Below are 24210 nucleotides of genomic sequence, written 5' to 3'. Positions count from 1 at the left end.
AACCTGCTGAGTCACCCACGCCCCCCGGGGCCACCTTCTCTGAACAACCGCCTCCCACACACCGTTCCCATCTGGGTAACCTTCCTCTCATCTTTTAAAGGCTCATCTCCAATGTGACTTTCTTCTAGAAATCTTTCCAACCCCCAGCAGAGTTAAGGGTATCTCATTCTGCTCTTCCATAATCTCCAGTCCCTTTTTCACTGTGGAGTTTGCTACACTGGAATTATTCGTTTATAGTGTCCCCTCCCCCCGGGTAACCCAGAGGGCAAGGACTTTATCTCAGATACTTGTACCCTCTAGCCCGGGGTTTCTCAACAGGAACAATATTGACATTTGGGACCAGAAAATTTCTTGTTGTAGGAATCATCCCTGCCCCCTCCCCAGCCAATGCCAATGGCACCCCATCCCCAGTGTGGCAATGAAAGCCATCTCCAGATATCGCCCGTTGCCTCCTGGGGGAGAAGAGAGCCCCTGGTTGAGAACCACTGCTCCGGGCCTAACAGGGAGCCTGATATACACTAGGCGCTTAAGAAATATTTTCTGAGTTGGTAAATCAATGTCCAAGTTAATGAGTACAAAGGCGAATGAGTCAGCAGGTGAAGAAAGACCCTCCCACGGCTTCTACACACTTGGCGAATCAAACTCAGAACCTTACTCGGGCAGTCAAGGCTCTTCGTGAACAGGCTTTACTTCTCCCTTATTACCCCTTGTCCCCTTTGCTTCTCACCTGTGGTCTCTTCCCCATTCTCACACTTGCTTTTCCTTCCCACCACTCTCAATTCTCGACATACTTCAACACGAAAAACTAACCTACTTCAAAAAGCCTCCCCCAATTCACCCCGTCTACGGTGATCTAAAGATGAATAGGATGGATGAGGGAAAATTATAAGAATACATATACACGTAATGTATATGTAATGTATACGTAATGTACATGTAATACATATGTCTACACACACGTATACATATACACATGCATGTGTTATTTGGGGCCTTAGAACTATTCATCTTTTTGTTTCATAAACACATATAGGAATTCCCTTCTCAATCAGAAGATCGCTCCTGGAGAGAAGGCCTACTTGCACCTCGAAGTTTTTTTCTTCTGAGCAGCAGTACAAGCTTTATGAACAGCAGATGTTTAGCTTTTATTTGGGATGAATTTTTTTTCTTGAAGCAACTGGCAGATGTGTTAAATCTGTGTCATCCAGGTGCTCCTGTTTTGTTTTTAAAATGCATAGGGCTAACTTGTTAATATCTTGCCGTTTTTAAACAAACCCATTTCAAGAAGATTCTGCAAACATGAATAAAAGTAATTTGCAACATTTTAGGATTTCTGTGAAAAGGCGCAAAATACGATAAGCTCTGAGAAGGACAACAGCGGCTGCCTTTTGTCTTAGATTTTGATTGTGCTCAAACTCCATCTAGGCTTTATCCCGTTGCTTGGTAGAACTGTATTAAAAGCTTTGGCTACGGGGCGCCTGGATGGCTCAGTTGGTTACGGGTCTGCCTTTGGCCCAGGTCATGATCTCAGGGTCCTGGGATCAAGCCTCGCATTGGGCTCTCTGCTCAGTGGGGAGTCTGCTTCACCCTCTGCCTTCTGCCTCCACCCCTTCCCCTCCCCTTCCCCCCAAATCTGCTGTGTTGACTTTTTAGTAAATAAATGAAGTCTTCTAAAAAGATAAACTTTGGCCTTCCTGCTGATTTCTGAGCTTTCTCAACACCCAAGCATATTCCTACTCTCGTCCTTCAGGCACACTTGTCATGACGGGTACATGCATTTTCCCACATGTCTGTGCTTGGAAATTGGCTCCAACTTTTGCCCTACAAGGCATTTCTCAAGTTTTTCTTGGAAGAGATTATGCTTTACCCAAGAGCAGTCACCCATGGGGCTTCTCGTCCTCAATGTTCAATGGCAGAGGTAAGGGGACAACCCCAGAATCCATCAGCATTGCGTTCCAGTCCCCAACTGGGACCGGGTAAATATAGACATACGGGAATGGGGTCGGATGGGGAAAACCGTTTCTGATTTTTGTAACCGTTAATAAAAAGGTGAAAGACTGCTTTGGTCAAGTCTTATAATTTGCGTCTTTCGACAGAAGAGCCTCCTGAAGCTTCAGTCCTCCCTGCTGTATCTTTGAAGCACCCTATCCAGGGCTGTCTCCTCTAGGCCTACCCACGCCCCCTCTCCGCCCCACTAAAAATACTAAACCACAATGCTTCTCGGGCCCAGCCTCCTCTTAGAGCACCATCCTTGTTTACTCCACTCGCCACCAAAAGCACACCTGCGTCCCTAGCTCACTGCCTTCTGGCAACCTTGTGCATCTCATCACTTCTCAAAGCGCACCCACTCTTTCCCAGAACCCTGGACCTATTTATTGCCACGTTTTATGACCCCTTCTTGTGACTCCAACTCCTTGACCCCACTGTGTGCGGCTCCTCTAGGGCTGATGTTCTACGACTCTGAGTATTATCTAACCTTTCTATATAAAGCGGTGACGGACCATTCATGCCTTGATCATTGTTAAATCTCCGGCATGGGTTAATAACTTACGTTCTCAATAAATGTGTTGAGTGAAGAAAGGATTGCTAGAACTGGATGGAAGATTGAATTAGGTATAAGAATCGTAGAAAACAAATCCTCATCTCTCAATTTTTAAAAGATTATTTTCTGGGTCGCCTGGGCGGCTCAGTCGGTAAAGCGTCTGCCTTCAGCTCAGGTCACGATCCCAGGGTCCTGGGATGGAGTCCCGCGTCGGGCTCCTTGTTCAGCGGGGAGTCTGCTTCTCCTTCTGCCTGCCACTCCTCCTGCTTGTGCGCTCTCTCTCAAATAAATAAATAAAATTCTTTAAAAAAAAAAATTAAAGATTATTTTCTGGAAATAACTGTGCTGCCACTGGGCTGAACTTCTGTCACCGTTGAAAACACGTCCTTCAACTGCTACAGATAATTATCAGCTACCTACATGATGTGCAGGGTTTTCGACTACACCAAGCACTTCCTGGGCAGCACCAAGGAGCGCACGCGGGCCTGCTTAGCGCAGATCCTAGCAGCAGCAGCTCGGGGTCCCACAGGATGTGGTCCTAGGGTCTGCCGCCCGAGACCATTACTGCGCGGACCTGGACAGGTGCTCACCTGTTCCTACCAGGCAACTAACTAGCAGCAGCATCTGAGTCTAAATGGTTAACTTCCAACTTCGCCATTCCTTTCCTTCTCCAATACCTTCTAGTCCTGTCTCCACTTTTTAACTCTTCATCCGCTCATATATATTACTACATTTTCACCTACATTTCAATCCCAGACCAGAAAACAGAAGAGCGAATAATGGGATGAATATTCTCGATTAGAGCCAATACCCTCAACATTTTCAAATGTTCCAAATAGGACCAATGTAGATGCCAAGCAGGAGGTCACCAAGGCTCCTCCTTTTTTTGGTGAATAAAACTGGTTTAAACAACAATAACTGTGATGACACAAACACCATGTTTGCTTTAAAGTCTTTATTATCCTGAATACAAAAGACAGAAGTCCTTTAGGATATAACAGAGTTCTTTATGTGGAAACATTATTTTTTTTTACAAGTGAAAAAATAAATACCTCTTGGAATAAAGGCTTATATGCTAATATGTGCCGTAAAAAAGTAGAGTTTTAATATCTGACAAAATGTCTGTGCAAAGAAACAAATGCATAAACACATTACTGCTACATTAAGGCAATATGAAAAGTATACTCGGAAATCTCAGTAAAGTGACAGTGTAGGTTTCTAGCTTTCACTTAGCTAGTATTGCACCCAATAAGGTCATCTAGGTGTCCTGACACCCTAGAAAACCCACAAGCTGACCAGCGTCCAAAATGCCCAAGTGGGAGTGGAAAACGTGATTAAGAATATAGAAACAAAGAGACTTGAAACCCCTCAAAGACCTAGGGAGGGGACAACACAAAGTTAATACTTAAGCATTTACTAAAAAAAAAAAAAAAAAAAAAAGAGCATACAATAATCTAAGATACCTACGATAAGGCTGTAAAAGGCTTGATGGCTCGAGCAAAAGCAACCCCAGTGGCTGGAGCTGGAGTGGAGTTTTCGGGAGAAGTGGAGAGCCCCCACCCGCTTTGTACACCATGAAGCTTCATATCCAGGAGCAAGCCCTGCTTCCCAAGGAACGTGTGTTCCCTTTTCAACTTAAATAAAATATCTCACCAACTCAAGAGCCCAAGGAGTGCAGACTACTCCACAGAAATCTTATAACCAGACTGGTAGCATTTTATAATGGAAAGACTTGGGGGAGGGAAGGGGACGGGAAGGGGGGAAAGGAAGCCATGCATACCAAGTTCTCGGTTTCCCACTAGCCAGACTGGTTTACGTCTGACAACCTGGTGGTCAACTTTTTAAAAGCCACAGAATTGATCTTTACATCTGTTTGCCTTCCCATCATTCTTGAACAAGTTGTAAAAACAGAAATGACATTAAAATGACTGTTTCTTAAGAAAAATTTCCTATTAAAATGTTCAGAGCTCCATGACCGTACAAAAAGAACCAAGTAAATTCTTAAAACGAATTCTTACAAAATCTGCTGCCAGGTAGGAAGCTTACCTCGGGATACGTCAGGAGACTTAACGATATCCTTTCCTAAAAGGTCCCCACTTTTTGGCTCTCTGCCACTTCACTGACATCATAGATTTCACTTATTCATTTAACTGGATCCTAAGAAGAGTGAGTCCAAGGAACGTGTCCGTGTCCCAGAACTCTTCCCGGTCCCCACCACTGCAGGTACTGACTCGACGCATGGCATGGTTCGGTGGGGAGGAGTATTCCCTTTATTCTTCCTTCTCCGTTTTTTTAAATGTTGCAGGGCAGATGGGCATCAGAGTACGTATCTTCTCCGCGATCTATCATTTGGATGGTTTGGTAGTAGTGCAGTCCATGGAAACGTGGCATGTCCCGTTAAGTGCACGGCAGATCAGATCACGGTCAGGTTGAGCAGACTGGTGTGGGTTGGCAGATAGACGTGCTGCACGTGTTCCACCCGCGACCTGCACACCGGACACGACTGGAAAAGAGAAGCCCACGGTACGTGTTAGGGTGTCTTCAGGGATGTGTCTTCCGCGTTCACGTGTGGCCTCTACTCTATTCCGTTTGCTACATAAGTTGTATGTAGCAACTATTTCTAACTCTCAAGTGGTTCACGTGTGGCCTCTACTCTATTCCGTTTGCTACATAAGTTGTATGTAGCAACTATTTCTAACTCTCAAGTGGTAGAGATCTTTGCTCTTTTTTTTTTTTCTTAAAGATTTTATTTATTTGACACAGAGAGAGAGAGGGAGAGCACACGCAGGAGCAGGGAGAGAGGCAGAGGGAGAAGCAGACTCTCTGCTGAGCAGGGAGCCCCAACGCGGAACTTGATCCCAGGACCCTGAGATCGTGACCTGAGCTGAAGACAGATGCTGAGCCGACTGGGCCACCCAGGTGCCCCAATATCTTTGCTTTCTGATGGGTTTGAAAGTCTATATCTTACAAGGGATTCAAAATATTTTGAAAAAGTATAAACTGCAGGCAATTAATTAGGTTTTTAGTCCCACTCTAACCCAGACACAATGAGTAAAGTGATGAGCAAAGAATTCTTGCTGTGTAGCGAGGCTGTGGTCCCTGCGTGGGCTGAGTGCAACCCCTTTGGCAGTGATGCAGGAGACCTGAGACCCTTCCAGAGTCTGCGTGTCCCTGGCTTGGTGGGCTGACCAAGCCAGCACCACAGGGTTGATGCCATGTGGCCAGTGACCTTGGCTCTGCTCCGAGTCACGGGTCACAGCTCCACATCCCCCAGCTGCCTTCTCAGCAAGCACAGCCCTCCCTCAGACACAGGGGAGCCTCGGGCATGGGGGTCAGACGATGTGGGCGGAAAAAGGCAAATCCCTGACCTACCGCTCCTGGAGAAATAACTCCTTGTTATTAACTTCCTTGTTATCAACTCTTTATCTACTCTTAGGAAGGACAAAGGCATCCTGCTGGCTCAGTATACAACCCTAAAAATAGTTCCAAAATTGGCAGCTTTTGAAGGACTAGATATTATTTAGGGCTAATTTTGAAATAAAATCACAGTGACATTAAGCAAACAGTTCTTAGAAATGACAACGAATTGAAGAAAAATTATTGTAAGGGGAAATGTAAGGTGCAAGAAAGGAAAACATATATGAGTTGCTTTTGTTTTTTCTATTAATATTAAAATTAGTTTGACTTGCTAACTAAGAGCCAATCCAAGATGCCCCCTAGAGGCATATGAAGCAATAAAAGGAAATTAATCGCATATAATCACAGTCAACAACCCCCTCACCGAACTGAAAGTGAGCTCTAAGTACAGCTTCTTAGTATTCTTTCTCAAATATTTTAAGTAAATAATAAAGACCATCCTCCTAAGTGTCAGGAAGCAGGAAGCCATGGTTCTAGCCTCTGGCTCACCTCCTCGCTAGACGCGTTACCTTGTGAATCTGAGCCTCGTTTCCAGAACCTGAACAAAGTCTACGACTTAGAGCAATTACATGGTTGAAAACAGGATGCTAATCCAGAATGTTTCCCAAGAGCAATACCTTTGAAGTCCCCCAATACAAAGACCCTGCCCAGGTGTAGCCGGGCATTCCGGCTTGCACGTGGCACACAGCAGGTGCTCATCAACTGTGAACGGTGGGATGTGTGACCCTGCCGGCGGGAGATGAGCTGCCGCCGAGCACCCCTCACCTGCAGCTGGGCGGCGCAGCCCTCGCAGCACACGGTGTGGCCGCAAGGGCAGAAGGCCGAGTTGATCTCCTCCTCACAGCACACCATGCACAGCATGGCCTCCTTCAGCTTGCGCAGTTTCTCCTGGAGTGCCCTGGTCTGCTGGCAGCTGAGGCCCTCGCAGCTGGCGCAGTTCATGCTGCTCTCCGAGGACTTCAGCGGGGAGTTTGGAGGGCTGTGGTCGCTTCTCGAAACGAGGTCCACAACGCCAGCATTGTACAGAGCCCTCCTGGCGTGGTCATATACCTCCTTCGATGTTCTTTTAATATCGAAGACGTACTTCTTGCCAAGGTTAATATTTTCATTCAGAAACAGAGAAGCCAAGTGGCCCTTCAGGTCTCGGCTGTACTGCATCATGACGGCACTGGTCACTGTGTCACACCTGCAGGGACAGAAGGAACGTCTGCTTCAGTACTGAGAAGCCCGGGCATTCCGATGACTCAGACCTTCAAATGCCACCGTGCCTAAGAACGTTCGTGTCAGCAGATATTTGTATTCTTGTCTGCATGCCTGAAAGTAAATTCTTCCAGTTTTATGTGTGTTAAACATTTCAATGATTCTACCTCTATGTTTCTCAAGTGTCCCCAAAGGACCTTGGAGAAAGCAGCCATAAATGTAGAGGACAGTGAACGTATGCCTCCACCTCCGGGGATATGAGCTCCAGTCAAAAACAGCCCGTGGCAAGAAAAAAGGGACATGTTCTTCTTTCCTGGCTTTATGCTAAAAATTCCCACAAATTTTCCATTCTGCTCTGAAATTTGTGTGTCTATTTTAACAGAAAAAAAGGTTAAGATCGCAATTAAATTTCTCAGCTTTCATTTCTTACATATTTGGGTCAAACCACAAGTCTGTTTTAAAGCACCTTCCAAAAGGAGGGTGTCGCTATGGTGGTTAGAAAATCCTTACTGCACACTGAGCAGTTGGGATAGCCGCTCTCCCACGGAGATGACTTAGGTCAGCCTGCTGGGGAAGAGCAAAAGCAGTCCTGGGACCCGCCCAACAAGTCAGAGTTCCTGGGCGGTGGGGGAGGAGGTGCAGTGAGGGAATAAGCTAAGAGAAGCAGGGGGTTGTGTCTGTGTGGCTCGTTCCCAGGCACGTGCTGTGGAGAGTGGGACCATGTTGGTAAGGACTCCAACGCTACAGTATAGAGCAGGACAAACAAAATGTTTGAAAGCAGTGGATTTCTTAAATTCTGCACAAGAGTCATGGACACAACGATACCTGAAACCACAGGGACCTTGCTGTCACCTGAAACCCAGAGCTGCGGACAGACGCTAAGGTTGTGGGGAACGGAGCGCTACGTGCCTGTAGAAAGCGTGGGTCTCCGTTAGGGCTCGGTAGAGCCCGCTGGCTGCCCTCGTGCTGATCATCTTGAACAAGAGCACGACGCTGTTCCCAGACTCCTTGGCGACAGTCAAGTACACGTTCTTTCCCGATTGGGTGGCCATCTGCACCACAGGGTAAGCGATCCTGAAAACCGGGAAGAGAAAAGTGAGCCAGCCCTGGAGGAGAGATCTGTCGCCGGCTGTCCGCCTCTGCAGGATTCCCCTGTGCTCCGGACCCAGCGGTACAACCAGATGCTCGGTCTGGGACTGCAAGTAAGCACTCTGCTCCCTGATCGGAAAGGCGTGTCGAAAAGCGGTTGTAGAGAGAAGTGCTGGAGTGAGCTGTGGGGTGTGTGTGTGTGTGTGTGTGTGTGCAGGTGGAAAGGAGACTTCTACAGCAGTGAACTTATTTGAAAAATATTAACTCTGCCATATCAGTACACTTGAATTTATAGTTTAAAAATAATTAAGGGGCGCCTGGGTGGCTCGGTCAGTTAAGCATCTGCCTTTGGCTCTAGGATCCCAGGGTCCTGGGATTCCAGCCCCACATCTCCCTGATCCTCAGGGAGTCTGCTTCTCCCTCTTACTCTGCCCCTCCCCCAGCTCATGGGCACGCTCGCTTGCTCTCAAATAAAATCTTAAAAAAATAAAAAAATCATTAAACAGTTATCAAGGCCTGAATAAAATTAATATCCATGCCCAAAATGAAACATCTGATTCCTAAAAGGTAAGTGTCTAGCAAATCCCTTTCCGGTTTTATCTATTTTCATATGCAGAGCTATAAAGGGATACACATGCTTTGGGCTAAATAAAATTTTAAGATGTAGGTTACCTATTAATTGGGCAGAAGTCATCTTTGCAAATTGAGATTCCTTCGGGTCCAACCCCAATGAGGAGTTTCTGCCCCTCGCTGTCCCTCACGGAATGCCACTCTATGCCATAGTTTTCCATCGCCGACACAATCTGCAACACCTGGTATTCGGCTGAAGCCTGGCTGGTCCCCTCCAACTCTTTATGCTTTGCAACAATGCTGTTGGACACCAAAAGGGCAGAGAGGCATGGAAAGATTAACTGATGTGGTTTTTCGAGAGAATCGGTATCATTTTCACTAGTGAATCATGTGGATGCTGCCATTTAGTATCTCAAAAACGTAAAGCAATACAGCACTGATATTTCATTTATTTAGCAAATTGACTGTAAAATTCTTCTAAGATACCATTCCAGATCTCAAGTATTAAGTATTCAGTAGAAAAAGCAAGTGGGGATGCCAGATAGAGGTGAACTGGAAGAATTACGGAAAATCTCTAAACATAGACATAAGAAATTTCGTATGTAGGAACTTCTCACGCAGGTGTGTACGCTTACTTTGTAAGTTTCATTATGCTACAGCATTATAAGGGCTTGATTAGATCGTCTGCAACTGAAAACTGCAGGATTCATCCTCTCTGCTGTGGCAGACAGCCTCTACCACGGCCCTTCAAGATCCCCGCCTCCTGATATTCACACCCTTGTACAATTTCCTTCACCTGAGTGTTGAGTCCCTGCCGTGCTAATGACTGGCTGGATTCATAACTCGCTTCTAATGAACAGAATATGGCAAAAGTGACAGGATGTCACTCAGTTCTGAGATTAAGTTCTAAGAAGACTTTGCCTTTGGTCTTGGGTGTTCCCTTTTGCTCTGATGCCTTGTCCTGGGGGAAGCCAGCTACCAAGTTATGGAACAGCCACCTGAAGAGGCCCATGTGGTGAGAGAACAAGGCCCTGCCAACACGCCATGTGAGTCAACCTGGAAAGCGATCCCCCCTTCGGTTGAGCCTTCAGGTGACACTGAGCTCCACCAACAGCTTGCCTGCAGGCTCACGAAAGATCTTGGAGAACCCAGCCAAGCCACAGCCAGACTTCTGACCCACAGCAGGGTGAGTTACTGTTTGTCGTTGTAAGCCACTAAGTTTGGGGGTAACTTGTTCCCCAGGAATAGGTAACTAAGACACCCACGTTAGGTCTCTTGGTTTAATCCTTGCTGGGATGAAGACAATACCAACATGCATGACAGACTTTTGAAGTGATGTGGATTCTTCAGAGGTCAGAGATTTAAAAAATTCCTGTTCCATAGCATTTGATATAAGAGCATTGATTTAGGGGTATTATATTTGGTGTCTGTAAATTTCTCAAAGAAAAGGCTAAGAATCTTCTAAAAATAACTGGCAAAATTGGGCAATGTTCTAGTCTTAGCCTCACCAGTTATCTGTATATATACCATAGATTCATTTTCTTTGGGAAATACGTATAAATTCACTAGCTCTCAGAAAACAAACAGTCGCCCCATGCAGCCTCACCTGTTCAAGGTGGTGCTGGAGAGCTCCTTTGCACACAGCTCCTCATAGCTGTACTTGGCTGTGTTCTGATTGTAGTCTCCAAACTTGGTCTGGGCCAGGAGGGCACTGAGTTCCACTGCCTGCTCTGGGGAGCACTGGAGGTGGCCTGCCAGGAGGGTCTCCTTGATATGCAAGAAAAAGATATGCCTGCAAAGCAATGTGAGATGGAGGTTATCCTGGGGGACTAGCTTGATATCAAGCTCAACCTGCTTAGCGATTTCACAATCCCTTTTAGGTAAGAAAAAAAAACACAGTAATTTATTATTTTATTTTATTTTATTTTTTATTGTTATGTTAGTCACCATACAGTACATCATTAGTTTTTGATGTAGTGTTCATGATTCATAACACCCAGTGCTCCATGCAATACGTGCCCTCCTTAATACCCATCACTGACCTATCCCAATCCCCCACCCCCCTCCCCTCTGAAGCCCTCAGTTTGTTTCCCAGAGTCCATAGTCTCTCATGACTCATCTCCCCCTCTGTTCCCACTCCCCCCTTCATTTTTCACAAATGTTGGAGAGGATGTGGAGAAAGAGGAAACCTCTTATACTATTGGTATAGCCACTTTGGAAAACAGTATGGAAGCTCCTCAAAAAGTTAAAAATAGAGCTACCCTATGACCCAGCAATTGCACTACTGGGTATTTACCCCAAAGATACAGACGTAGTGAAAAGAAGGGCCATATGCACCCCAATGTTCATAGCAGCATTGTCCACAATAGCCAAACTGGGGAAGGAGCCAAGATGCCCTTCAACAGACGAATGGTATGCCAAGCAGTGAAACACAGCAATTTAAAAAGCCACCCTGAAAATGCTTGCCACTAAAGAACCTTTTTTTTTTTTTTAAATCATGAGAATTAAGGCAAAATAAGTCCAAGGACTTAAGTTTCTCTGTAATAAAATGTATAACCCAGACAAAACAAATCTAATGAAGACAAATCCAGTAACAGTCAAGTTATCAAATATAAAATAACTCCACACAAGTTCCTACATTAAATTTTTAAAAAAAATTTTTAAAGAAATTATCTTGAGAAAAACTTGATCGTGATGTGGACTTGATATCTTAGATCCTCACCTTTATTCAAATGACCCCCAAATCTCTAGTTTTTTCCCCAACTTCTCTAAGCAGCATATTCAAACGTCCAACTGCCCACGGACATCTCCATTCGGATGTTCAGTGCCCTAATTCACTGCTTTCCTTCCCAAACGCACGTTTTCTCCGAGGAAACCTGAGACCTGTTTGTTATTTTACCCACAGACCCGCTTTGACCCTGTTTTATTTCCACGTGCCTTCTGTCTCTGCAAACTCTTCAAAGTCAGTTACAGTCTTCCTAGTATTACCTCCTGTGTCCTACTTGCAGCTCTCAACTGTCCGAGAATTTACAGTCTCCCCCAAACCAATCTCTCCAGACTCTACCATTCCACCTTCCAAGCTACTCGCTTCTGGGATAAGCTTGCCATTTCTCTGCTCGAAATCCTTCAAGGGATCCCGACTGTTTGCCAAGGAAGGATGCTATTGGTATAAACCCCAGGTTCTGTGGGTCTGACCCCCAATGTCAAGCCACATGTCCCATTATTCCCTCCAGCGACTATGCCCCCAGGAAAGGGACAATTCTTTCCGGAAAGACCAAGCATGTTCATGTCCCCGTGTTTCTGCTCTTGGCTGCTCCCTATGTGCTGAGGGGCATTTTTTCTGTCTCCTCTCTTAGATACCCTTTCATCCATATTCTTTGCAAACCGCTTACTTCTCTATTACAGTATTCGACATACTCTTTTTTTTTTTTTTTTTAAAGATTTTATTTATTTATTTGACAGAGATAGAGACAGCCAGCGAGAGAGGGAACACAAGCAGGGGGAGTGGGAGAGGAAGAAGCAGGCTCATAGCATAGGAGCCTGATGTGGGGCTCGATCCCACAACACCAGGATCACGCCCTGAGCCGAAGGCAGACGCTTAACCGCTGTGCCACCCAGGCGCCCCATCGACATACTCTTAACTTCTACTACAGTTAGCTGCACGTTAGCTGACTTCTCAAGTGTCTCTAGCACCAGAGAGCCCTGTGAATGGATGTAAAACCGCACATCATCCGCGGAACCCAAGTTTTGTTCCACCTGCATACAATATCACACTCTACATTTACTCTAAGGTGTGTCAGACTTAGAAACTCTCAGGAAACGCCACATACCGTTGCCCGCTAACCCAGATTGCCCAAGATTCTCAACAGAGTCTCTAAAACTACTACAGACAGACTGGCCCAGGTTATAAAATTTGTCTCTGGCAAACATACGGGTATAACCTTCCTTTGATGACTTGTTACAGCCTCTCAAACTTGTTTAAATGCACAATACTCCTTCCATTAACAAATGAATTACGACCAGCAGTAAAGTTCTGACACTGCTCTGAATAGAGCTCATAAGCTCAGCTTCTCACTGGAGCTGAATACCCTTATTCCAGCCCTCAACAGTGCTTTTATTTATATACTAGTCCTATGTCTGATGACCCAGGTAGAGGGGATACATGAGCAACATAAGAAAAGCAGAAGGAAGCAGGGCTAGAAATACAAGGGGGAGGGGCTCTGTGGACAATCTCAAAATGTCAGGCAGACAAGAGCCATTAATCGTCCTTTAAGAGATGTTTAAATTCAACATTTTGTGTGTTCTAGAATGATAAAGAAATATTTAAAATTATCAGACTCTGCCAAATACTGCAGGTTTTTCTTTATTCAAAGCCCCAAATAAGAAATCATAGTAAGAATGCATAAGAGCATGGAAAGAAGAGAAGCATGGTTTTTATTAACCCAAACATCTGCTAGTCTTTAAAGTATTTTTGACATACTGCTAAACTGAGAAGGGGGTCCCTACTGGGGCAAAGAAATAATCACAGAAATAGCTTGTTTTAAAATAGCTATCTGAGCAGTGAGGGCTAGCATTCCCGTACAATCTTGCTGTCATAACACTGCTTGAGCTGTCAAAAGTCTTTTTAGATGGCCGTTCAGTAAATTTCATCTTGGTGAACGTATCCCTGTCTCTGTATTCATGGAAGGGGAAACAGCAGGAAACAGAACTCTGAATACATGCTGACGTTAAAGAAGAAATTACGTGCTGAAAGAGTTGAAGGGTATCACCACAAACCGAGTCTTCTCAATTTAATTACTGCTCAGGTGGAAGTATCTTTTAACTTCTTTCCCCAGTATCAACCTAGAGACGAGTTTTTTGCTTCATGAAAGAGTTAAGTTTCGCCTGTAAGGATCTCAACATCGATCCAATTTCTCTTTCCAAACTACCCACACCCGCTCCTAGAGAGGCAGCTGCCAAAATCAAAAGGCAACGAAGGAGTAACAATATTAACAGGTGGTCAGCAGTCTGAGACCTAATGCTGATCTGTTCTCAGCCTGTGGGTCAGAATTTCAAACAGGGAGCGGGAGGACAACTGGCCTTTTCTACATACCCCACCCTCTAGACTGGACTGCAATCCATAGCCTGTAAGTAGAGGAATCCTCCTCTTTCCCACTCCCATGGACTTTCTGATAGGGCCCTTCTTGTATTTTGCAGTTTCATGGTGATCAAGCAACCTTTCCATTTCGAGTCGAAAAATATTTGTCACTCATTGCCTCTGTGCCAAGCTCTACCCTGGGGTCACAGGGTGAACCTATCTGATAGATCCTTTTTAGATGGAACTGCCAGGCTTTTAGCGTGAAGGAACATATCCTAATCACAGTAACTCCAGCCACAAACTGGTTTTTGGGTGACAAGTTTATGCTCTTCAGGAGAACAAGACAATGCAGCAGTGACCGCAAGAGTCACCAGCTGTGCTGAGCCATCAGCGGACGATTTCATGCCCTCTTCCCAACAGGGAGGATGGCAGAGCTCGGAGACACATTCCAACAGGGGCTCCAGCGATGGCTCAAGAGTTCACGGGGTGGTTCTGAATCAAGTATTTTTTTCCTATTATTTTTCTCTTGAACCATCTGCTCTGTAACTGTCTAGTTCATGGATCCCCCCCTCCCCAATCCCTTTTGTAAAATGGGTGAAAGGTTACTGATTGATCATATCAAAATAAGCAGATGTGGTCAAAGAAGTCATGCCTGCAGTGAAAATTTTTTTTAACTAAAGATCAAAAGTGATTGACATCTCTAATTGGCTTGAGGCTACATGCTAGAATAGCAAACAGAAAGAAAGCCTTTGGGGGGAAAAAAACTTCTTTGTCGTAAGCAAATATCTGTGAATATGTCCTGCAGACATAAGCTCAAACTGCATTTTCTAAACATTCTTCTGGCTGTGTGATTCTTCAAGTTTTACTCGGTTATTAAGAAAACGGACACTGTCAACACGTGGATCAGTTTGGAGGCCCAAAGTGAAACATTCTGGCTCACTCAGGTCTTTGCATCCTGGGTACAGACGAATTCACACTTGCTGTAGTATTATGGAAGGTTAAAAAAAATGGAGGAAATATTAAAGATATGCCATATTCTAATTTTTAAAAAAGTCACATATCCTTAATACATTTTTTTCCCGAAGTACTTCAAATTTCTTCTACTTTAAAAATTAATTCCTTTCCATAGCTTTAAGGAATAAAGTTAGGTCATTGATCTTTTAAGAACTGTAAGCAGAGAACTGTCCCCTGAACACTGGCTTGTCTCATAAAGAAATCATCTAATAATCAAAGCAGAGCTTTCTGCAAACCGACAGGGGTTGCTGACCCGCCCATCATAGGCGGTTACGCTCAATCACTGCCCTCTGGTATCTTCCCAGTGACATCATTTTCAAGAACTTTCTGTGACACAAATGTAAATCAACTATATCTACATTTGCTAATAGACTCCACATTGAAGTAACAAACCTAAAACATCTCTAAAATGGCTAAGAAGCTATTTTTAAAAACTCTCCAGTGTCAACAATTGAACCGTGTTTCTCCCCCAGACCTGACTCACCCTGGCCAGGGATGCTGGTGTGCCCCTCCCCCAGTCAGACCCCCTCTGAGATCACCGCGCACCTGCCTCAGTCCAATGAGCCAGTTCACCACATAGGTTGATTTTAAACCAAGTTCCAACTGCTGAGATATATTTTAAAACTATCAAATTTTTTTAAAAAAGGAATTACTTTACATTTTTTTTTGTTTTGTTTTGTATCTTAAATTCCACCAAAACAAAAATCAGTTCATGAGGGATCCTAGGCCTAAAAGTAAAAAAGCTAAAACCATAACAACTTTTAGACTGACACGTAAGAGAATATCTCCATCACTTGGGGAATAGGCAAAGGTTTCTCAGGGCACAGCAAAAATCATAAAAGAGAAAAAATGGATAAATTAGACTTTACCAAAATTAAAAGTTTCTACTCATCAAAAGGCATTAAGAAAACAGGCAAGGGGCACCTGGGTGGCTCAGTTGGTTAATCGTCTGCCTTCTGCTCAGGTTAGGATCCCAGGGTCCTGGGAGCGAGTCCCGTCTTGTGCTCCCTGCTTAGCGAGGAGTCTGCTTCTCCGCTTCTCCCTATCCCTCTGCCTCTCCACCAACCCCATCCCGCTCGTGCTCTTCTGTCTCAAATACATAAATTAAAAATCTTTAAAAAAAAAATAGAAAGAAAATGGGCAAGCCACAGGAGAAAACATTTACAAAACACATCTCTGACAAAGACCTGGTAGATACAAAAAATCTGCATGGCTCAAAAACAGAGGCAACAAACAACTCAGTAAAAATGAGTAAATGACTAGAATAGATACTTCACAAAAGAATATGTAGGAAAGGCCAATAAGCACATGAAAAAAGCGTTTAACATTATTAACCAATAGGGACGGTATCAATGAAACTTACAACGCACCCACCACCAGAGGCAGGGCAGGGATGGGGAGGACTCAGAAAGTCTCAATGGGAGGACAGAATGGTGCACTTTGGGGAAAGGCCTGGCAGTTACTTACAAAACTAAACGATCACTTCCTGTGACCCAACTATTCCCTTGTTAGGTATTTCCTCAAAAGAAATGAAAATATAGATCTACAAAAAAGACTGTACTTGACCATAGCAGCTTTACTCAGAATAGGTGGAAAACAGGTGTTCATCAACAGAGGTACGGGTCAACAAACAGCAGTATATTCATACGATGGAATACTACCTAGCAACGAACGGCTGTTGATAAATATATATATAACGATAAGATGAATCTCTAAAAAATTATAATGAACAAAAGGAGCCACATACAAGCACTGCATGATTTCCATCTGCGTGAAGCAGGGCAAGCATAACAAACCTATGCTGGGAAAACATACAACCCTGGTTGTGGATTGCGGGTGGGTGGGGGGGAAGGAGGGCACGGACTGACCTCAGAAGGGCATGAGGGAACTTTCTGGAGTGGCGGTAATATTCTAACTCTCAATAAGGATTTTGTTTAAACAGACATATCCATTTGTCAAAACTCATCAGTATAATGAGGATTTATGCATTTCATCATATGTAAATATTTTATCAAAAGGGAAATAAAGAACTGTAGACAAATACAGAGTTCTACTTAATGATATGCATACTGAAGTCTTTAGGGGGAAGTGTATTTACCCATAACTTAGTTTGAAAAGCATCAAAAATATGTGATAAAGCAAGCATATTAAACTGATTAAATGATCAATACTAGAATTTACGTCGGGGTATTGGCTGCTCACTGTAAAAATCTTCAATTTATCTGCATGTTTGAAAATTTTCATAGCAAGAGGTTCAGTAAATAACACTAGTGAAAATCCTTACGGTCATGGTTCAGAAGTCAAGTGACTAGCTACCTATACCTAAAATGAGCTATCAGATCTACTACTATGGAAGGCTTGCAACTGAGAACCTGTCAAGGTCAAATAATGACCAAGTCAGGTCTCTATTCAGCTTAAGGAAATCCTTCTCAAAGCCCAAAATGGAAAATGGTAACCATGAACAAATTTGCTCTTCCGTAGGTTCCAAAGCAGTTAAAACATATGGGGAGGTGGGGAGGGGTGGAAAGGGAAACCCCCCAACTTCAAAAGTGATTACAAGAAGCATGAGATCTGTACTTGGAAAAAAATAGGATTACTTTATTCACAACAGATACCTGACCTAGGTAAACAACAATCCAAGCAATCCTGTAGTTTAAACGTGTTCCCTACGAGATCTCTCCCAATGGTGTGGCTTGTGGGGAGTCCTGTTAGATCCAGGAGAGGTCTAGAAGCAGGCTACAGTGGGGCATGACTCAGAGAGTAAATGTACCTCGTTCACTGGGCACCCTGAGTCTGACCCTACGTGCCATCTAAATAGTCCAGCTTTATTTCGAATGACAGATTTAAAATTAAAAGTTCATTTTGGTTACATAAAAAATCGATTTCTTAATGTTCTTTGGAAACTTCATACAAATATACAAGTATGAGAAATTCATAAAGATACTGAATGTGCCCAGATGGGAGATCTGTGGCTAAAATAAACAGATGATCCTGCAAACATCCTATATACTCTGAGCAAAAGGAAAGACTTAACAGATAAATTGCAATTCAGAAATCTAATTAATACTTTCTGAAAACAATATAGAAGTCTGCTTTTCTTCTCTGGGGCCTATTTTGCCTTTGGTCATACAAAAAAAAGGGAATGTGTCATTCTACTCTTTGGCATAGAGTTGATATGAAAAACACAGTGACACCTTTACATCAGATACATATTGCAACAGTATCTTACAGAACACACCCTTTCTGAATCCTACAAAGGTAAATTACACTTAGCAAATTTTATCAACACTGACAATGTGTGGAAAGATTTTGAACACGATTACAGGCGCTGGCTGGGATCCGTAGAATTCGGTTTGAACACGTTCAAGATTATCACCTCAACTCTGCCCATGGTTGCATGTGGTATTTGCTTTGTGGATTTCAACGATGCCATGTTCCCTAGGTTTTGACATCTAAGTGATTTTTGTTGGAAGAACGGGAAAACCTGAGCTCATTCAGTACTTAGAACCTACAAACCAGCTGAAAATTAGACTAAGAGAGCCCGTAGCTTGGAAACTATCTGAATTTCATAAAAGGTCCGGGCGAGTGGTAGTTCATTTTAGATGAGAGCTAACAGCCACAATAAACAGAAAGCTTGGGGTGGGGTGGACAGGGTGAAGGAGGGAAGCAAAAGAATGCCAAGCGCTGAGCAAATTCTTAACAGAAAAATCACTACAAAACATTTTTTTAATGGTGAGATTTCTTTTAGATAGTCTCAAACTTTTCAGTTTATAGAAGCCAACTGGTAAACATTTCACTATCTGTCAGAAAATTTATATTATCAATATCAATATCAATATTTTTATTTATTTCTAGTTTCTTAATTCATTGATTCAACAAATGTTTATGCACCAGACTCTGGGGATACAATGTGGATCAGCCCCCTGCTTCATGGAATTTAAATTATTAGAGTAGCTGACAATAAACAAATTGTCACATAAGTAAATGGTAGTGTTACACGCTCATTAGATGCTATAAAGGAAAGCTACATGATGTCTTGGGACAGTTCAGTCTCCTGAGCAGGCCCAGCAATGGTTTTCCCAAGGAGCAGTGACTGCATAGAGTCTGGAGGACAGCGAGATTTAATGAGGGATGAGTCAAACTCAACACCACTTGCTTACATCACTGAAATCTTGATGCGACTCAATGCTCAGGATTACAGCATTTCCCTGAACATTTAGTTCAGGACCCACGGGACCCTTGTACTGAGGCTGATTTCTGGGAAAGAGAATTTAGGTGTTGGTGAGTCTTAAGGAAGCAGGAGTGCCCCTAGCAAAGATCACAGAACTCTGCTGAAGTGTAGCAAAGTCAGGAGAACTGAAAGACCTTTTTGGCAGTGGAAGGTATAATCACCATCTCTGAAGATGAAGCATGTAATTCTCAAATCTCTGGCTTTGAAAATGTTGACAAAATCTGGTCTGAGTTGCTGTGAATAACTGAGAGCCTTTGAAAGGCAAGAATTTCAAAGATCGTTATTATTTCAGATCTACTTCCAGAACACATTAGTTTCACTTTTAGTTTTAATGCACAGCATGGCAAACATCCGTGGAATATACCTGTTTGTCTCTGTCTCTGAAATGCACCAGCCGAGTCTGACCAAGACTCTCTGCTTACTTTCCAGACCCCCCATTCAAAGGCAAACATAATAATCTGGGTAAAGAACCAAATCTAAAATTAGGCCAAATCAGAGACCAGATTAACTGTATCAATCTAAGCAGACACTTGATATGGTTTTCTTTCTAATTCTTTTTTTTTTTTTTTTTGTTCTTCAGAAAAATATATTTAGGAAAACATTAAGGGAAAGAAGATAGGAAGCAAGAAACAAAAAAAATTACTGCTAGAAAGGATTTTTAGAGACAAACTTTTCCTGGGCTTTCAACTGAGATGAAGTTCAGGGTTGGCTCAGTCTTGGAAGTCTGTACACTGTGGCAGTTGGGGACAGAGCTGTACCTAGAACTCAGAGCTTCTGCCTCCCTGCCCCCCACCCCCAACTACTCTCCTGTTACCAAGAGGCCTCCCTGTCTGCCATTCTGCAGCTGCCTCTCTAATCTGATGCAAACTAATATATTCACTGCCCCCACTCAGACCAGCTCTATTGTGAGTAGGCTACTTTAATTCTCCACAGAGGCCAATTTGGCCAGCATATTTCAGAACCATTTAATAAACTATCCAGACACTTTCAGTATACTAAATGTACCCTCCTGACTTGACTTTGAGATGGTAGAAAATCATGGCTCCTAAGTGGACTGGTAGAGCTGTGTTTACGGACGATGTAAACAGATCTATTTTATTTTCATGGCAGTTTATATCAATATTTTATAACAAATTATTAAACATCAAAAAGTCTACCAACCAGCTTTATCTGGCTAACATGATGTTAGAGAAAATCAGTATTTCTGCTCTGTATTATCATGTACATAAAAACAATGCTAATTGTAACTATATTGGACCCAGCACAACTTCTGATTCCAATGAAAAGATACAAATGCTAATTACAAATTACTTTAGTTATTAAAGCAGAATGTTCTATGCTTTAGGTGGTATTTTCTTCAAATTCTGTATTTTGGACAACCCCATGAAAAACAAGTAAAATTCACCAATATTTTAAAAGCAAGTCAAATGCTTAGATCATGCTAATTTTTTGGTAAGATTTCAAAAAGTACTAAAATCAATTAAAATTACCTAGGTAACTAGGTATGTGTATTCTCTGAGTGCTATTAGGCACAAATCTCAAGAGTGCAAGTCAATTGAGCCAACAGAGTAGGAAATTTCTAATTCACAGAATATCTCTATTTTTTGCATGAATAAAATGGACTTAATAATGGTTATTAACTCAACTGCAGAAAAGCACAGGTAAAGACCATCTAGTAGCAAACTTTAAAGTCTGTAATCATTCATAACACAATTGGATCATGCCATTATGACTGCAGCCATTGTTTAAATGAGATGTATTTGGTCCTCGAAGCTTCTGCAAATTTAAAAAATAGAGTCGTATCATCAAAATAGATTTGCATCTGGTGACCCAGAAAGGATTGGAAAATCATAAAACTACACAATGAAAATTCCAATATGTTGTAACGTGTGTGTGTGTGTGTCTGTGTCTGTGTGTGTGTGCGTGTATCCTTTTCTCTTACTCTACTCCAAGTTATCACATTGAAGTGCAGAGTGGAAACTTTCACAAATGAGCTTTACGTTAAACAGACAAACACACACAACCTATTCTGATTAATATAAACAGCTGAAACATCCTTAAACATGCAATCGTGTGAATACTTTGCAAGACATTTTCAGGAACACTAAGAATGCAAGATACTAGCTTGCCCAGAAACAAAACTGAACATTTCCCTCACCCTTTAAAGCTCCGTAACAAGGTAGAAGAGACATTTCATTCAAATGAACAGTATTTCAAAATATGTTTCTATCAGTCCTTCAGCAGTGACAAAAATGACATGCTGACAACTCTTAAAAGGATTTTGCTCACTTATCATTACTAGAGATTGTCACACTGACATTTCGCATGTGCATGGCAAATTTCCAAACCAAAGGATTATGAAAAATATTAGAACTCAGATCCAAAGTTTGTTGTTTTTAAGAGTTTTCTTTTTCTTTCTTTCTTGTTCTTCTTTTTTTTTAACATGCCGCTATACGGTTTAGGTCTCTTACATTTCAGCAATAAATACTGAACGGCAGTTTCCTAATTTGGCTCATCCTTGAAAAGTATTACAGTCAGTCCAGGGAGAAAACATTTTCTGTTTGAAAAAGGAAACCACATGCTCCAGTGTCTACCACCCCTGGTGGTTTTCTAGAAGTAAAGAGATAAATTCAACAATCTAAACAATCATGTGTTACGTATCTGTAGGTTGGAGTTCAGTTATGCTGGCCTTACAAAGTTCTCTTACTAAGTTTTCAAGAAACTTAAATTCTGCATGGAGTGGGACAGAGCTCTTTGCTGCATATTGTAATCTGACACTATGCTGAAGTTGACTAAGTTTAAGTAACCCAAGAGGAACTGTTTCCTGCTTTCTGTTAGAACAGTCTACAATGACCTGTAGTAACTCTGCTGAGGCAGGGGTTACTATCGGGCATTCTGTGCTGCTATCAGGAAGTCAGTTGGGGTTTTAACCTTCTTTTTCCCCTTGCGTTGTGGCACTGAAACCGAGTGTTTGTAAGAATTCAACCCTGCTCCCTCATTGTTTATAAAGACAAGAAAAACCACAAGAGCTAGAAAATGTGCCCCAGGCCAACTAGGCGGCTCCCGGTTCACCTTAACAAAAGGGTTGTGCCCTGGAAAAGTTCTCAGTTGTGAACCAACTCACTCTGCAGCAAACACATTCGCCCGTGAACATCTCTGGGGAGGTGCAACGGCCCTTTCTAAATGGAATCAAAAGTCTATTTGACATTGGTTTATTTCAGTGTCACCTTACCTAGTCTGCTCCTGTAAGATGAGATGAGGCTCCACGAAGAACTTGACTCTCAGTTTAAGCCGGTAAGGGGCTAGCCCATCCATCTGCTGGGAGATCCGATTTCTCAGATTTAGCCATAAACTTTCACCTTTGCTACCCGTAAATTGCAGTCCAAAATAATCAACTTCTATAATTCCCAACCGCCTGCACACCTAGAACAAAAATGAATGCAACATAGATGAGCAAATGGTCCCTGCAGTCGAAGCAAATCCAGGGACACCAGCTGGGTCTAAGAGTCCTGCCTACTTTTCATAAAGTTCAACAAAGGTGTTACAATGCCGGCCTTAAGCTGTAAGAACAAACTTCTAAGATCCCAGTGTTGCTAAACCAATAGAGGGGCTTGTGCTTCCTTTAACGCCGGAGACACCCTCAATTGCAGCAGAGAAAAAGGAGTCCTCAATAGTAGCCTTTCAGAAAGGCTGAGGAAGGGAATCTGCAGGGTATTTTCCCTCTTACTCCAATCACTGGAATTTCCTCCACCAGCACGATCTGCACAGCTGATTTGGCAGATTATCTGGACAATTTTAACCATCTGGACTCCGAAAAAACAAACACATTGAGGAAACACGCCACAAGTGTCAGCTAAGCTTGTTACAAGAGGTTTTCCAAACATCTCAGGTCTAGGGGGTTTGAGGGCACAGCTTTCCACTTGAGATCAAATCTGCTGTCTGTCATAGCAACATGCACTGTTTCGAACCATTCTTCTTGACTCCTAAGTAAATGCGTGCTTTAAAGGCAACGGAGCGGAGGACCAAAACCCATGCTTCTCTTGAACCCTGCAAACCGGGAGGTGCGGGTGAACGGTCCATCTGAGAAGCAGCAAGAGACAAGGGCCCTGCTTGTCTGATAAGCAACCCCAGGGACCTGCGACCGCCAGCTGCCACCTCATCTCAGGACTCAGATGGCGCTGCCAGACCCCGCGGGGACCCGACAGGCGGCATCATGCACACACCTGCGGCAGGTGTGCTGGGCTGCCTTCTTCCGGGAAAGTGCGGGGCTGGGGGCGGGGGGGAAGGGGGGAGGCCCGCCTCGCGCGTCCTCTGGCCGCCTCCCCACGCGCTCCCAGCCTGCGGGGACCGCGTGCCCCACGGCCGCGAGGAGGAGGGGGCGCGGGCCGGGTGCCCGGGGCGCGCTCCCCCCCGGCCGCCGCCGCAGCGCCGCCCGCCCCCGGGCAAGCGGCGCGCCTCGGCGCCTGGCGCCGCCGCGAGGCCCCTCGGCCGAGGGGGATCGGCCGGGGCCCCCGCCTGGCCCCTCGTCGTCACCTGGTTGAGGCAGTCTTCGCCGTTGGCTTTCGCCTCCACCTCCACCTCCATCAGCACCGCGTCCGGCCTCGTCACATAGCACAGCATGGCTGGGGCTGCCGCTGCCGCCACAGCCGCCTCGTCTTTGGTGTGCGCGGGGCTGCCGCCTCGCCACCGCTCAGACCCAGCCCCGGGCTCGGCGAGGCTTGCCCTCGGGTGCAGAGCTGCAGCCCGCTACCCCACACCCCACGGCCCCCCGCGCCCTCCTCCCCACCACCCCCTCGCCAGCCCGCCCGACCGCCAGCTGCCCGGGTCTCCGCGGCGGCGCCGCACTCCAGCAGCCCGACTGCCTGCGGCGCGACAGGGACTCCTCTGATATAGTGGCCCCGCCCCCTTCGGCTAGGGCCCCCGCCAATCACGGCGGCCCCGCCCCTCCTCCGCCGCCCGGCCAGCCAATAGCGGCGCCCGTTCGGCCGCGGCCCAACCTGCCGGCGCCGGCCGAGTTCCCCCGGCCGCCCCGGGAGGTGGCAGCCTGCGGACGCCGAGGGCTGCGGGAGG

At 44.4% G+C, this 24210-nt stretch overlaps 1 protein-coding gene across 2 annotated transcripts; it reads right to left on the bottom strand.

Annotated features, from left to right (window-relative positions):
• Positions 1–3482: 3482 nt before the first annotated feature.
• MYLIP (myosin regulatory light chain interacting protein) lies at positions 3483–23905 on the bottom strand. 2 transcript variants are annotated; one of them, XM_026511531.4, is made up of 7 exons: positions 23674–23905; positions 22373–22563; positions 10425–10610; positions 8921–9118; positions 8069–8233; positions 6725–7145; positions 3483–5045 (listed from the first exon to the last, which is right to left on the bottom strand). In XM_026511531.4, the coding sequence occupies exons 1-7, from the start codon at positions 23758–23760 to the stop codon at positions 4956–4958; spliced, it is 1338 nt and encodes a 445-aa protein (XP_026367316.1). In that variant the 5' UTR covers positions 23761–23905; the 3' UTR covers positions 3483–4955. The 2 variants fall into 2 exon arrangements, with proteins under 2 accessions (XP_026367316.1, XP_044244691.1); XM_044388756.3 differs by having other exon boundaries at positions 22373–22458.
• Positions 23906–24210: the final 305 nt, after the last annotated feature.

This window comes from Ursus arctos, unplaced genomic scaffold (genome assembly GCF_023065955.2).
Source record: "Ursus arctos isolate Adak ecotype North America unplaced genomic scaffold, UrsArc2.0 scaffold_31, whole genome shotgun sequence".
Taxonomy (NCBI): Eukaryota; Metazoa; Chordata; class Mammalia; order Carnivora; family Ursidae; genus Ursus; species Ursus arctos.
This window is presented reverse-complemented; position numbering and strand designations above follow the sequence as displayed.

Excerpts from the sequence above, each read along its gene's own strand:
- MYLIP (XM_026511531.4), bottom strand. The coding sequence starts at position 23,760 with ATGCTGTGCTATGTGACGAGGCCGGACGCGGTGCTGATGGAGGTGGAG. Across the intron at positions 8,234-8,920 it reads GACTTCTGCCCAATTAATAG|GATCGCTTACCCTGTGGTGC; the intron begins GTAACCTACATC and ends CCCGGTTTTCAG. Across the intron at positions 5,046-6,724 it reads GCTGCGCCGCCCAGCTGCAG|TCGTGTCCGGTGTGCAGGTC; the intron begins GTGAGGGGTGCT and ends TCTCTTTTCCAG.